Source organism: Capsella rubella, unplaced genomic scaffold, assembly GCF_000375325.1.
Source record: "Capsella rubella cultivar Monte Gargano unplaced genomic scaffold, Caprub1_0 scaffold_1, whole genome shotgun sequence".
In the NCBI taxonomy this organism is placed as follows: domain Eukaryota; kingdom Viridiplantae; phylum Streptophyta; class Magnoliopsida; order Brassicales; family Brassicaceae; genus Capsella; species Capsella rubella.
The window spans coordinates 7,648,439-7,660,007 of NW_006238923.1; the positions used below are offsets into that span (position 1 = coordinate 7,648,439).

At 32.3% G+C, this 11,569-nt stretch overlaps 2 protein-coding genes across 2 annotated transcripts; one reads left to right on the plus strand and one right to left on the minus strand.

The window, feature by feature from the left end:
• Positions 1–1,978: 1,978 nt before the first annotated feature.
• LOC17900399 lies at positions 1,979–3,255 on the minus strand. The gene is made up of 2 exons (XM_006304147.2): positions 2,896–3,255; positions 1,979–2,396 (listed from the first exon to the last, which is right to left on the minus strand). Exons 1-2 carry the CDS (start codon positions 3,158–3,160, stop codon positions 2,044–2,046), a joined length of 618 nt encoding a protein of 205 aa, XP_006304209.1. The 5' UTR covers positions 3,161–3,255; the 3' UTR covers positions 1,979–2,043.
• A 3,765-nt stretch (positions 3,256–7,020) lies between these two features.
• On the plus strand, positions 7,021–8,536 carry LOC17897126 (urease accessory protein F). The gene is made up of 2 exons (XM_006304079.2): positions 7,021–7,131; positions 7,481–8,536. The coding sequence occupies exon 2, from the start codon at positions 7,541–7,543 to the stop codon at positions 8,273–8,275; it is 735 nt and encodes a 244-aa protein (XP_006304141.1). The 5' UTR covers positions 7,021–7,131; positions 7,481–7,540; the 3' UTR covers positions 8,276–8,536.
• Positions 8,537–11,569: the final 3,033 nt, after the last annotated feature.

Genomic DNA, 11,569 nt, shown 5'->3' on the forward strand with positions numbered 1-11,569 from the left:
TTATAAGTGTATAAAATATTCGTAAAAATGTAATGGAATAAATACACATAGAGATATATTGTTCAATAAAACAAAAATAAGGATAACTGTAGGAGTTGAATTGGTTCCAAGTAAACGTCACTTTCTGTAGTTCAAGACTTTGAAATTTGAATCCCACATGTTGTTGTCACTCATAAAATCATGACCTACGTTTATACACATAGACCATGCATTATATCAAATTATTGTCGTAAAATCTCATATTTTGTACACATATATATCAAGTATTGCAATTTAAAACCCCAATGTCGTATTATACGACTTGCATTTTCGTATAGGGTAATAATATATATATCTATGCGTGTCTATATATATGCAGACCACTGGGGCTTACGTCCTGATCAAGGATGATCCTTGTCTTCTTCATCATATTAAGTTTCCAACTTTTTTTTTTTTTTTGGAATAATTAGTCTAAGGGTTTCTTATAAGTCATTTAATTCTTCAAAATCTTTTAGAAATTTTAGGTAAAATTATATAGGTAGAGGTGGTCCTGCTCCTAAATTTTTAATGAATACGATCATCTATTGTAAATGGTCCCGTTTAACCCTACAGCCAACGTTCTCGACAAAAATGAATCTAAATTTTTATGAAATTTATGCAAATATTCATACAAAAACTTTCATTCATACATTTGATATCATAATTTAAAAAAGATAGGGAATAATCCTGTACCATGATGAACAAGACTAATCGACTAAACATTCAACTATACACCATTACTCTTTGATGTTTCTTGAGCTACCAATAACTACACTTTGCATGGATTTTAAACTTGCTTAAGCTAACCTACTCGAAAGAAAGAAAAAGTGGACAAGAGTCACAAAACAAGCAAATGTCTACTCGTCCTTTTACTAACCTAAAAATTAGGTTTTCCTTCGCATCAGTCTTACCACATTGATCAGTTCTCATATATCATTTTCTTTGGAGGAAGTCACATTGCTTTCCTACTTTTGATTGAACTTACCAAAAATAAAGCCACTTTTTTCCTTTGAGTTGTCACCTCAACACACAATAAAGTTCAAATATCAAAATCAGTAGTCAAATGAATCTACTATTGATTTCAACATTTTAACCAATATATTGTCGTTCCAATCAGAATGCAAATTGGTAAAAACTTAGATAACACATATGACATGAACAACTCTCCAAGTATCCAACATAAACCAATGTGCTATAACTATCTAGATCATTTACTAATATAATATGTATCAAACCAAAAAAAAAAAAAATATATCAATTTGGAATTTGGAAACATACAATGTATACAAAAGAGACAACTATAAGACAATGTGAATGGGGCAATGCTTTAGGGTCCATTTTTTGTGCTTCAATGTTTCCCACTATTGTGAACAAGCTAACATGGACTCTTCTTCTTGCATTATAACTTGTACTACTCTCATTTTCTCTTTTCTTTATAAAATAATAAAAAGGAGAATTAAGGTGAGCACTAAAAGTCATATAAAAAATACTTCAAGAATCCCATGCAAAATTATTTATATTAAAGCAACTCACTTTCCTAGTTTTTTTCTTCTCTCTTTAATTATACTTTTATTCTTTTTCTTTTTTGTGTGCAAAACTTTCTCTTTTGTCATATTGAAATAATGATAAAAGGCTATATTGAGTTTTGACCCTTCTCTCCATCTTTTAATGGCTGTATCAGATTCAGACCACATGCCTACAAAGAGGTATGGTGTAGGGAAAGACTCTTGTCCCTTTACATATCCATATACGTAATAATACATATTTAAGCTAAAATCTAGCACAAAAAAAAAATCAATAATCTAATCTATGGATACAATCCATTTTAAATCCATGTATTGTCATTACTTACAAAATTTAAAAAAAAAACAAAAAAAAAACTTCCACATAATTCTTCTTCAAACAGAAGCATCAATCATTGAAAAAACGACCAAACCAAATATTAAACTACAAAAAAAAATATAGAAAAATATTTTTGTTTTCTTTTTCTCAAATTTATAATTAGTTATAATATGAAAAAAAAAATCAACTTTTACTTTTCCTGGATTTTCTTCTGGTTAAGGTCCTCACCATCCAACCTTGTTTCCTCACTTTGGCTCCTTCGACCTTGGACGATGCCACATGACAAGAAGTGGTGGACGAGCCTGATCTGAGTCTGACAACGTGGAAGAGATGACTAATACGCTTGCGCCACCTCAGCGATGACTTGGCAGTATTGTGCTCTACGATACTTGTACTGCTCATTATAATAGGAGATTGCTCCTTCTTGCATGTTGAGTTTGCTGTGTTGTTGTTGTCTACACAAACCTTTGTCACCACTGCTTTCTTCTCCCATGACGCGTTTCCATCGTTTTCGAATTTTATTGATATAAAAGAATCTGAATAACAAATTATATATATGTATGAAACTCTTAGAATTTCAACAATAATTTGATGATCTTGTACCAATAATTCATATAGACTACATTATTTTACCAACTATTTAAAAGATGATTAGGCTTATAGCACACTGCTCATAATTATATCGAGTAAAACAAATTTTCAGCTGGCCTGATTAAAAGACTATCAATATGTACTAATTCATCATCTCTGAAGAAAAATGGAGTCTGATTTAAATGTATGTGTAAATGCATACAATACAGAAAATTATATACATGTTTGCAAATAAGAATAAATCATCTCAAGAATATTGAAAAATGAAAATCTTATTTCGGAAAAAGGAAAATACTCTGTATTACCAAAATCAAAATATGAAAAAAGTATCCAACTGGAATTAGATCTTGAAGTATTTTTTTCTATGATTAAAATTTGATTACTATAAGATGTATGTATACACTTATACTATATCAGATTATGAAAAAAAAAAAAGTTGTGAACCTTCTTGGCTTGTGGAGACGTCAAGATCGGAGGAGGGATGGAATTTACGGTGACGGAGATCGAGACGACTGAGGAGAGAGCTCAAGGCGAAGATCTTAGGGAGGCTGATGATAGGTGAAGAGGAAGAGTGTTTGGTTCTTGATGATCTCTGTTTTGAAGCTAAAACAAGAAGCCTCTCATTCAAACAGAGAGGACAAACTCCAACATATTCTTCCTTTGGATGGAAATAGCAGTATGGTGAGCTATCATCTTTGTACATTTCCATCTACTTCACTTCCGATGAGAGAATAATATAAGAGGAAGAGACCAGAGAGGGAGAGAGAATGAGAGAGAGAGAGAGAGAGATAAGATAATTGTAACAAAGAGATGGGCTTAGGTATGAAATTGAAGCTTTGTAATATATATATATATGTATATCGAATATATTTGTATATATTACATATTTTTTTCCAAGTAATTTTACAAAAGAAAAAAAAAAAGAGAATTCCAAGTAGATAAGCCTTTTAGTTGCCGGAGAAAGAAAAAGCAAAAAAAGGAGTTTGTTTGACAAAAATAAAAAAGAGAGATTTTGATATGACATGAATTTAATTAAATATATAATTCTAAAAACCATTAGTAGACTGTGTTGACATCATTGTTTTCAGAGAATGACAATCTAGAAAATTAATTAGTGTTATATATATGTAGAGAGTTGAATTTTTATGTGTTTGATGAGATGCAAGCATATTGATCTAAGTCATGCACCAGTTTATTAAAAGAAAAAAGATCTCGAACTTATTAGTACTTTTTATCATGCCATGGCCTACGGGTGTATTCGAGACATCATATGTATATATCAAAGTATATTTATAAATTTAAGATGGTCAGACAAATACTTAATTAAAAACCGATTTGAATATCTAGGAGGAACGTTTGTTGCTTCAACAAGTCACACTACTAGTCATATTTAGAATTATATATCAGATATAGATTTTAATAATTCACCAAGTCGACGAAGCATGTTCTGGTCTTACCAGATTTAGAATCGGAACAGATAGTTCGAGAAGGATGATGATTCATGATCCCTTGTGGATCCGTGGCATGTGTAATAAATATTATTTAAATAAAAACTAGCTAGTCACTAGTTTTTTTTTTCTTTAAGATAAAAAATAATACTGTGAACAAAGAAATCATATATATATATATATATATATATATATGTTTGTTAAGAAGAAAAAAAAATCGATATATGTATATATGTTTGTTAAGAAAAAAAAAAAATCGAAATACAGTTTTTGGAGGGTGTTGGACGAGAAGTATCCACTTGTAGTATTCGTAATTCCAAAAGAGAATGTATCCGAATATTATGGACCCATCAATACAAGTCGATCATTCTTTGATATGTTAAGAGTTATTTTGGAGGTGTTGTCGACAAATTCTATCTATCTCCTCACTTTTAACTTCAAGTTTATTTTCATTACACAACTCATCTTGATTGAAATCTCAGTTCATACCAAAATAAATAAGTTGAGGGATTTAATGGATAAGACTCATGTGTTATATGAATTATTTTAGTTGTCATTTTATTTACGTGCGCGAGAATTATTATGTTTTCTCCTCAAATTGTTTTTTTAAAAATGGCTCTCTCACATCACATGGGCAAATTCTCCATTATCAAAAAACCATATCGCTTCATCTGCAATTCTTTCTTCTTTGGGCGACACAAAAGATCAGATTTAGCTTAGGGTTTGATGAAACTTCTCCCTATTTGCTAATCATCTTATTGAAAATTGCTCAAATTATATACAAGTCTTCTCCTACTACTACATTATTCTTCTTCAAATCACGTGCTTATCCCAAATGGGAATATTATAAGTTAGTAAATAAATCATGATTAAAGTTTAGGAGCTAGATTGACCTAATATCTTTTTTTTTTCTATAAAGAAGTTGGGGTCTCTCTTGGATGTGAACATAAAGAGGGTCCATTTTTATTTGTTGGTCAAAAAATTTGAGCGTTCACGTGATCTCCAAAAGAAAAAAAGAAACTAAAAAGAAGAAGACAGGCTTCAATATCAAGAGCTAAAGACCCAAACACTTAGAGAGACATTGACAGGTGATATGTTTGTATAGTGATGAGTTTCAATGTATCATCACTTTTTTTTTTCAATTAGACCATCCCACATACTTCCTTTACACTATACTGCTCACAATGATCAAGATGAGTTCAATTAGATAACAGCGCTTTTCAAATCAACATGGACCGGTTCTATCGGATGGGTCCCGACCATATGACAAATTGAAAACAAAAGAAATTATCGGTTTATATATATTCTGATTTTATTCAAAATAAGAGATAGTAAGAGTTGATTAACTTGTTATAATGAATCAATTTACCCTGTCGAATTAGATCCATGGATCCAAATGAACAAGAGTTGTTTAGGTGTTGGGCTTGTAAATCTTTAGATTTTAGAGGCTTGAGAACAAGTTTATACGTACGTTTGCTAAACACAACGTTACGCCTGAACATGTATGTATAGATTTCAGTTTATTGTTGCTTCGTTAATTCGATAAAAGTCTTGTTCAGTCCACTTCTTGATTAGATATATCTTCCACACGGTGATATTCAGATCCGTGTAATTTATACGATCTTATCAAAAAATTTGAGGGCATGAAAGTAGCTAGTCCTACAAAGTTATCTATAGGACCTTTTTATATAAGAAAAAGTGAAGTAAAACAAAAACAAAACAAAAGAATGATCACATGTGAGGAATGGAGAATCTTTGGGTAGGATTCAAGTCATGTTCCCATAATGGGATTTTGTGGTATGGGTATTATATATTTGTGGGTCACTTCATAACGTTTTTAAAAGTAATTCCTAAAGTTTTTCATTGTGTTAAAACTGGTCTCAACTTTCAATTGAAGTTTTTAGTATCACATGGGAGAAGGCAAACAAAGGATAAGACGACAGTAGCGATCAATCGAGATCCTCTACAGCTACGTCTCTTTTGTGCTTAGAGATGTTGTGACCATGTTTACTAAACCATGTATTTAATTGATTAATCCTATATACATATATAGGGCTTTAACAAACAAATATTTTTTCTAACAACATGTGGTTACAGAATAAACCAAATTGCTATATATATCAAGATTTGCTATTCCTATCTATGGCAATCAATAATACCTGTTTGGACAACAAAGAAAAATAAAAGCTGTATAATATTTGTTTAGCTCTATAACTACCATGAGAGAAAGAAAAAAAGAAGAAGAATCAAATTTAAAAACAACTGCTAAAAATGGACAACTAGTTTTACTATATAATTCACCAGACTAACCCAAACTTTACCCACCAAATCATCTTCTTCTATCACAATTATAAAGAGAGAGAGAGTTAAAAAGAAAAAAAAAGTTACAATACTCATTTAGCATATTTGAAGAAATCATCATATCAATAAGCCTACGACGTTATGGCGACTCAAGCGTTGAAGAAAACATGCAGTATTTTCATGGTTATAGCTATATTGACGATGATGTATTCGGCACAAATTGCTCATTCAAACAACGTAGGAATGTGTGTGAAACATTGCCTCCCTCAGTGTTTGAAATCGGCAAATAAACATACTCCTTCAACATGTGAAGGATTTTGCAAAAAGAACTGCAACAAACAAGTCATCAGTAAGGAAGAAAGTTTTGTTCCTCGCACGGATGAAGACAGTGGTATTATCGCTGAAGCTAGAAAGACGATATGTGGATGGTTCGGATGCTAATGAAAGTGGTCATGAATTACGGAAACTCCTATTTTTTTTAATTTCTTTATGATGAACCTTATAAATATGTACGTTGTATAATGTATCTTAATTGATATTGATATCACCATATATATATATAGATATGTACGTGTTCATTGTTCTTATGACTTCCATTAGAACATTTATATGTCTTTCTTCTGAACAAACTAAATATTTATATGTCTATGTCAACAAAACATTCCAAATACACACACCATGACCATACATTACGATTTGTCAAATATCATCATTTTCGTATCCGCAACCAAAAAAAAAAGATTAGTTCGGTTTAGACGCAACCCGGTCGGTTCTCCATTGGTATGAATTGAACCGTGAAAGAAAAATCAATTGGAGTTGAATTAGGTTCCTTATTAGTGTCGTCTTCCGCCGGAGTTATACCTCCGCCTCTGTATCCGTCGAGGAGACTCTGAGGTCTATCAGTATCAGTCATCTTCTTCGACGCCTCTTGGTAATTCAAAAAAACTAAGCTTTATCTTCGATTAAGCATACTCTGTTTTCATCTTCTCTTTTTCTCTATGTTGGATGGATCTGACTTCTTATGCTTTCTTTCTGGAGAATCTTTGATTTAGTTGTAGTTTTGTTCCAATTTCTTAGATTATCATTTTTAAAAATCGTTTCTTTAGGTTGAAACATTGCTTGATCACATTCATGGATTGTGGTGGTACCACTGAGATTGTTTAATTGGGATTCTTGTATCTGTTCTTATCATTCTAAGCTCTGAAGTTTTGATTACTAAACACAAAGATGATTCTTGAGTTCTGATCTAATGATGCTCTCATGGCTTCTGTGTGTTACAGAATCATTTTATGCTACTCTTCTCTTCAGCATTCTCTGGTTTCGAGAAAGAGTTTTAATTTATGGAAGAAACGATTGAGGAAGACGAAAGAAGCGAGAATGTTGTGTTAAGAGCTTCTTCCTCTATGCAGTGGAGTCAGTGGCAATTACTTGATTCCATTTTACCAACAGGAGGGTTTGCTCATTCTTTTGGTCTTGAAGCAGCTGTTCAGACTCGGTTAGTTTCATCTCCTCAAGATTTGGAAACTCATATCTTACATGTGTTGGATAACACTGCCAGCTTATTGCTTCCTTTTGTCTACTCTGCTCTCAAGTCTCCTGATTTAGAGACATGGCACAAACTCGATCGAATTCTTAACGCTACTTTGACTAACCAAGTCTCTTCCAAGGCGTCGGTTTCACAAGGGTCAGCGTTGTTTCGTATAGCTGCTTCGGTTTTCACTGAGATCCCGAATCTTAAGATGATTCGAGACGCCTCTATGGGATCCAAAAGCGGATATTTCCACCATGCCCCGATATTCGGTCTTGTATGTGGCCAACTCGGCATGGATCCCCAGACTTCACAGAGAGCTTATCTGTTTATCACGCTGAGAGATGTTGTCTCGGCTGCAACGAGATTGAACTTAGTTGGACCGATGGGTGCTTCCGTGATGCAGCATCGCATTGCTATTGTCGCTGAAACGATGTTAGAGAAATGGATGGATCGTGAAGCTAGTGAAGCGTGTCAGACATCTCCTTTGCTGGATGTTGTGCAAGGTTGCCACGGTTACTTGTTTTCCAGATTGTTTTGCTCTTGATAAAGAAGCATCTGCGGATTTGGTTTAAAGCTCTCAACTGTCCTCATGACTGGCCTTTACGGTTCTAAACATAACTATGCGAAGATCACGGTGTGAGCTTGCATTGTGAAATAAATGCCTTTATTTGGCTTCTTTGTTTTGTTAACTTGCAGCTGTATTATGTAGATATACTTGTGAGCAATGCCAAACACATCAAAATAAGAGGTACAGTAAAAATCCTTGGTGCGATCTTGAACAACTTATGGTTAAGGTTTTATGTCATATGAGGGCACAGATGAAACAATTCTCACCCTCATTTCCCAAGGGGTCGGGGAGCTTCGACTTTTAAGAAGTTTAGTCAAATATCATGCTCATTCTTGTTTGTCGAAACATGTCTCCTTGCTACATATTTGGTGTCTCCTATGGTAAATGTTCAGGGGCAAAGTGCGTCACACTCAAACTTGACATAGCTAAAGATACTGATTTCAGAAATATTTTTTTGCTCCATCTCTCATTCTCTCTCCATTACTAACATTGCCGCCAGCCACTGTAAATCAGAAACGATCATGTATCACTCAGCTTTGCTTAGACTTGCTTATCGCTCTGGAAGGATCACTTAGGTCGATTAAGGGTGTGCTTTTCTAGAAAGGCTTTCTTCAGCACCCGGTTTGAAAAATCTTTGAACACCTATTGAGCAGGTCTGATTAATCAATCTTCTTGCAAAGTTCACTTTAGCTTTCTTATCTTGTGTTGCTGTTCTCTTTATCGGTTTGATATGTAACACACGCTATTTTATCTTTCATTTCTGTTTAAATAATGTACACTACACCCATTATAAAAGCAGGGAAGCCTTATCTCTACTATAAATATCACATTGATGAAGAACTTTAAGAAACGTTTAGGTACACGAGTTAACTCTCAGTTGCTGAGTCCTAAATATCATCTATTAAGCCTTAGGTGTTTTACCAATTACCATGTATCTTAAATATAAAATAAGATGAAGAACTAATTAATTGCTATACCCCCATGCAATAGAATTCTCTAATGAAACCATGCTCGCATAGAAGTGCACACATATTAATCTAGAACATGCATATTGATGTGCGTTGCATATTGTCATTCTTGTTCGGTTATATAGTTTGTGCATGAATAAAATATTCAAAGTGCAACTTAGTGATAGACTGTTAAATGAGAAAATCTGAATTTCGTATATATATATTTATATATTCGTCTTTGTAATTTGTTTCTAACTCTTTTGTTCCTTTGCGTTTAAAAGGCAAATTCTTGATAGAATCATAAACTCTTGCTATATATTGTATTATCAAATATTTGTAACAACATGTGGTTACAGGATAAACCAAAAAAGCCATATATATACATCAAAATTTGCTATTATATGGCAATTAATATCTGTTTTGACAACAAAACAAAATTAACGCACAGTTAAGCAGCTGTATAAGATTTGTTGGCTGTATACATCCCATGAGAGCGAAGCATGAAACAAATTTAAAATTAAAAACAATTGCTAATTATAGACAACATGAGTTTTACTATATAAATGATCACCTATAGATGAATCCAAACATTACCCACCAAATCAGCTTCTTCTATCATAATTACAAAGAGAGAGTTTAAAAAGAAAGTTGCAATATTCATATTTGCAGAAATCATCATCATTAAATAATAAAAGAAGCCAACGACTGTTATGGCGACTCAAGCGTTGAAGAAAACATGCAGAGTTTTCATGGTTATAGCTATATTGACGATGATGTTCTCGGCAGACATTGCTCATTCAAACAACGTAGGAATGTGTGTGAAACATTGCCTCCCTCAGTGTTTGAAATCGGCAAATAAACATACTCCTTCAACATGTGAAGGATTTTGCAAAAAAAGCTGCAACAAACAAGTCATCGGTAAGGAAGAAAGTTTTATTCCTCGCACGGATGAAGACAGTGGTATTATTGGCAAAATCGGCGAAGTTGCCGACAAGGCATGTGACGCATTGTTTAACAACGGATGCAACTGGAAGTGGTGATGAATTACGAAAGCTCCCATTGTTTTAATTTTTGCATGATGAGCTTATAACTTTTAAGTACTAGTATATCTGTATATGTGAACGTATGTATTTGTTTGATACCACCAAAATGTGTTTGTACGTGTTCATTGTTTTGTTCTTATGAAATAAATACTTCCATAAAATTAGTGTCAACAAAACATTCCCAATTACACACACCATCCATACATTACGACTGGTGAAATATAATTTTGTTTTTGTATCCGCAAAAAAAAAGATTGGTTCGGTTTAGACGCAACCCGTTTTCATTAGAGAGTTCTAAGAGGGGTTCTAAACAATTTTTAAACAAAAACGTTTAGAACTAGTAGTACTACGTAAATTAGAACTTTTAAAATTTCATTAGGAAAGAACTGTCCTCATGATTGGCCTTTACGTATGGTTCTTAACATAATTTTTTATTAGAGTGTGAGATTGCATATATTCTGTAGATATACTAGTGACTTGAGAGCTAGCAAAGCCAAATGCATAAAAATAAGAGGCACAGTAAAAATGCTTTGTAATCATGATCTTGAGGCAAAGTTTGATTAGTGATAGAAGTCGTATGTTAAATGAGAAAATTTGAGGTTCGTGTCTATATTCCTCTTTTTAATTTGTTTGTTTCCAACTCTTAATTTCTTCCGCGTTTAAAAGACAATTTCTTGAGAAAATCATAAACTCGTAACAACATGCCACACATCTATATATATAAAGTTAACTTTTCTCTCTCTTTTCCTTAATCCACATCATCATCCACCTCATTTTATTATTTAATTTTTAAAATTGATTATACCATTTTATCATTTAATTTTAATATTTAAATCTATGTAAATAATTTTTTCAAAAATGAATATGAAAGGTTTTTTTTATATTATACATTATAAAACTAAAAAAGATAATTGATTAAAAGTTAAAAAAACTTACTAATTATCGATTATACTAACAAATATATAAATAATAGATTATAGTTTTCAGTGAATTTTTAAAATATATATATGATTATATTTACACAATGTAAACCTAAATATAATGGGATTTAACGGGAATAGAGCAAAAAGTAAGAAATTTTGAAAATATAAATCTATCTAATTTATGTCTCAAATTTTTTTAACATAAATGAGATAGGTCGGACCGAAACATGAATTCTCATTTTTTATAAACATATAAAAAGGTAAAAATAAAAACAATATTTCTTTAAAAGTTTCCAATATGAATTTAACTATTTTTTCCCAATACAACACATATGTTAAACTAATAAACAATAT

Excerpts from the sequence above, each read along its gene's own strand:
- LOC17900399 (XM_006304147.2), bottom strand. The coding sequence starts at position 3,160 with ATGGAAATGTACAAAGATGATAGCTCACCATACTGCTATTTCCATCCA. Across the intron at positions 2,397-2,895 it reads CGTCTCCACAAGCCAAGAAG|ATTCTTTTATATCAATAAAA; the intron begins GTTCACAACTTT and ends TTTGTTATTCAG.
- LOC17897126 (XM_006304079.2), top strand. The coding sequence starts at position 7,541 with ATGGAAGAAACGATTGAGGAAGACGAAAGAAGCGAGAATGTTGTGTTA.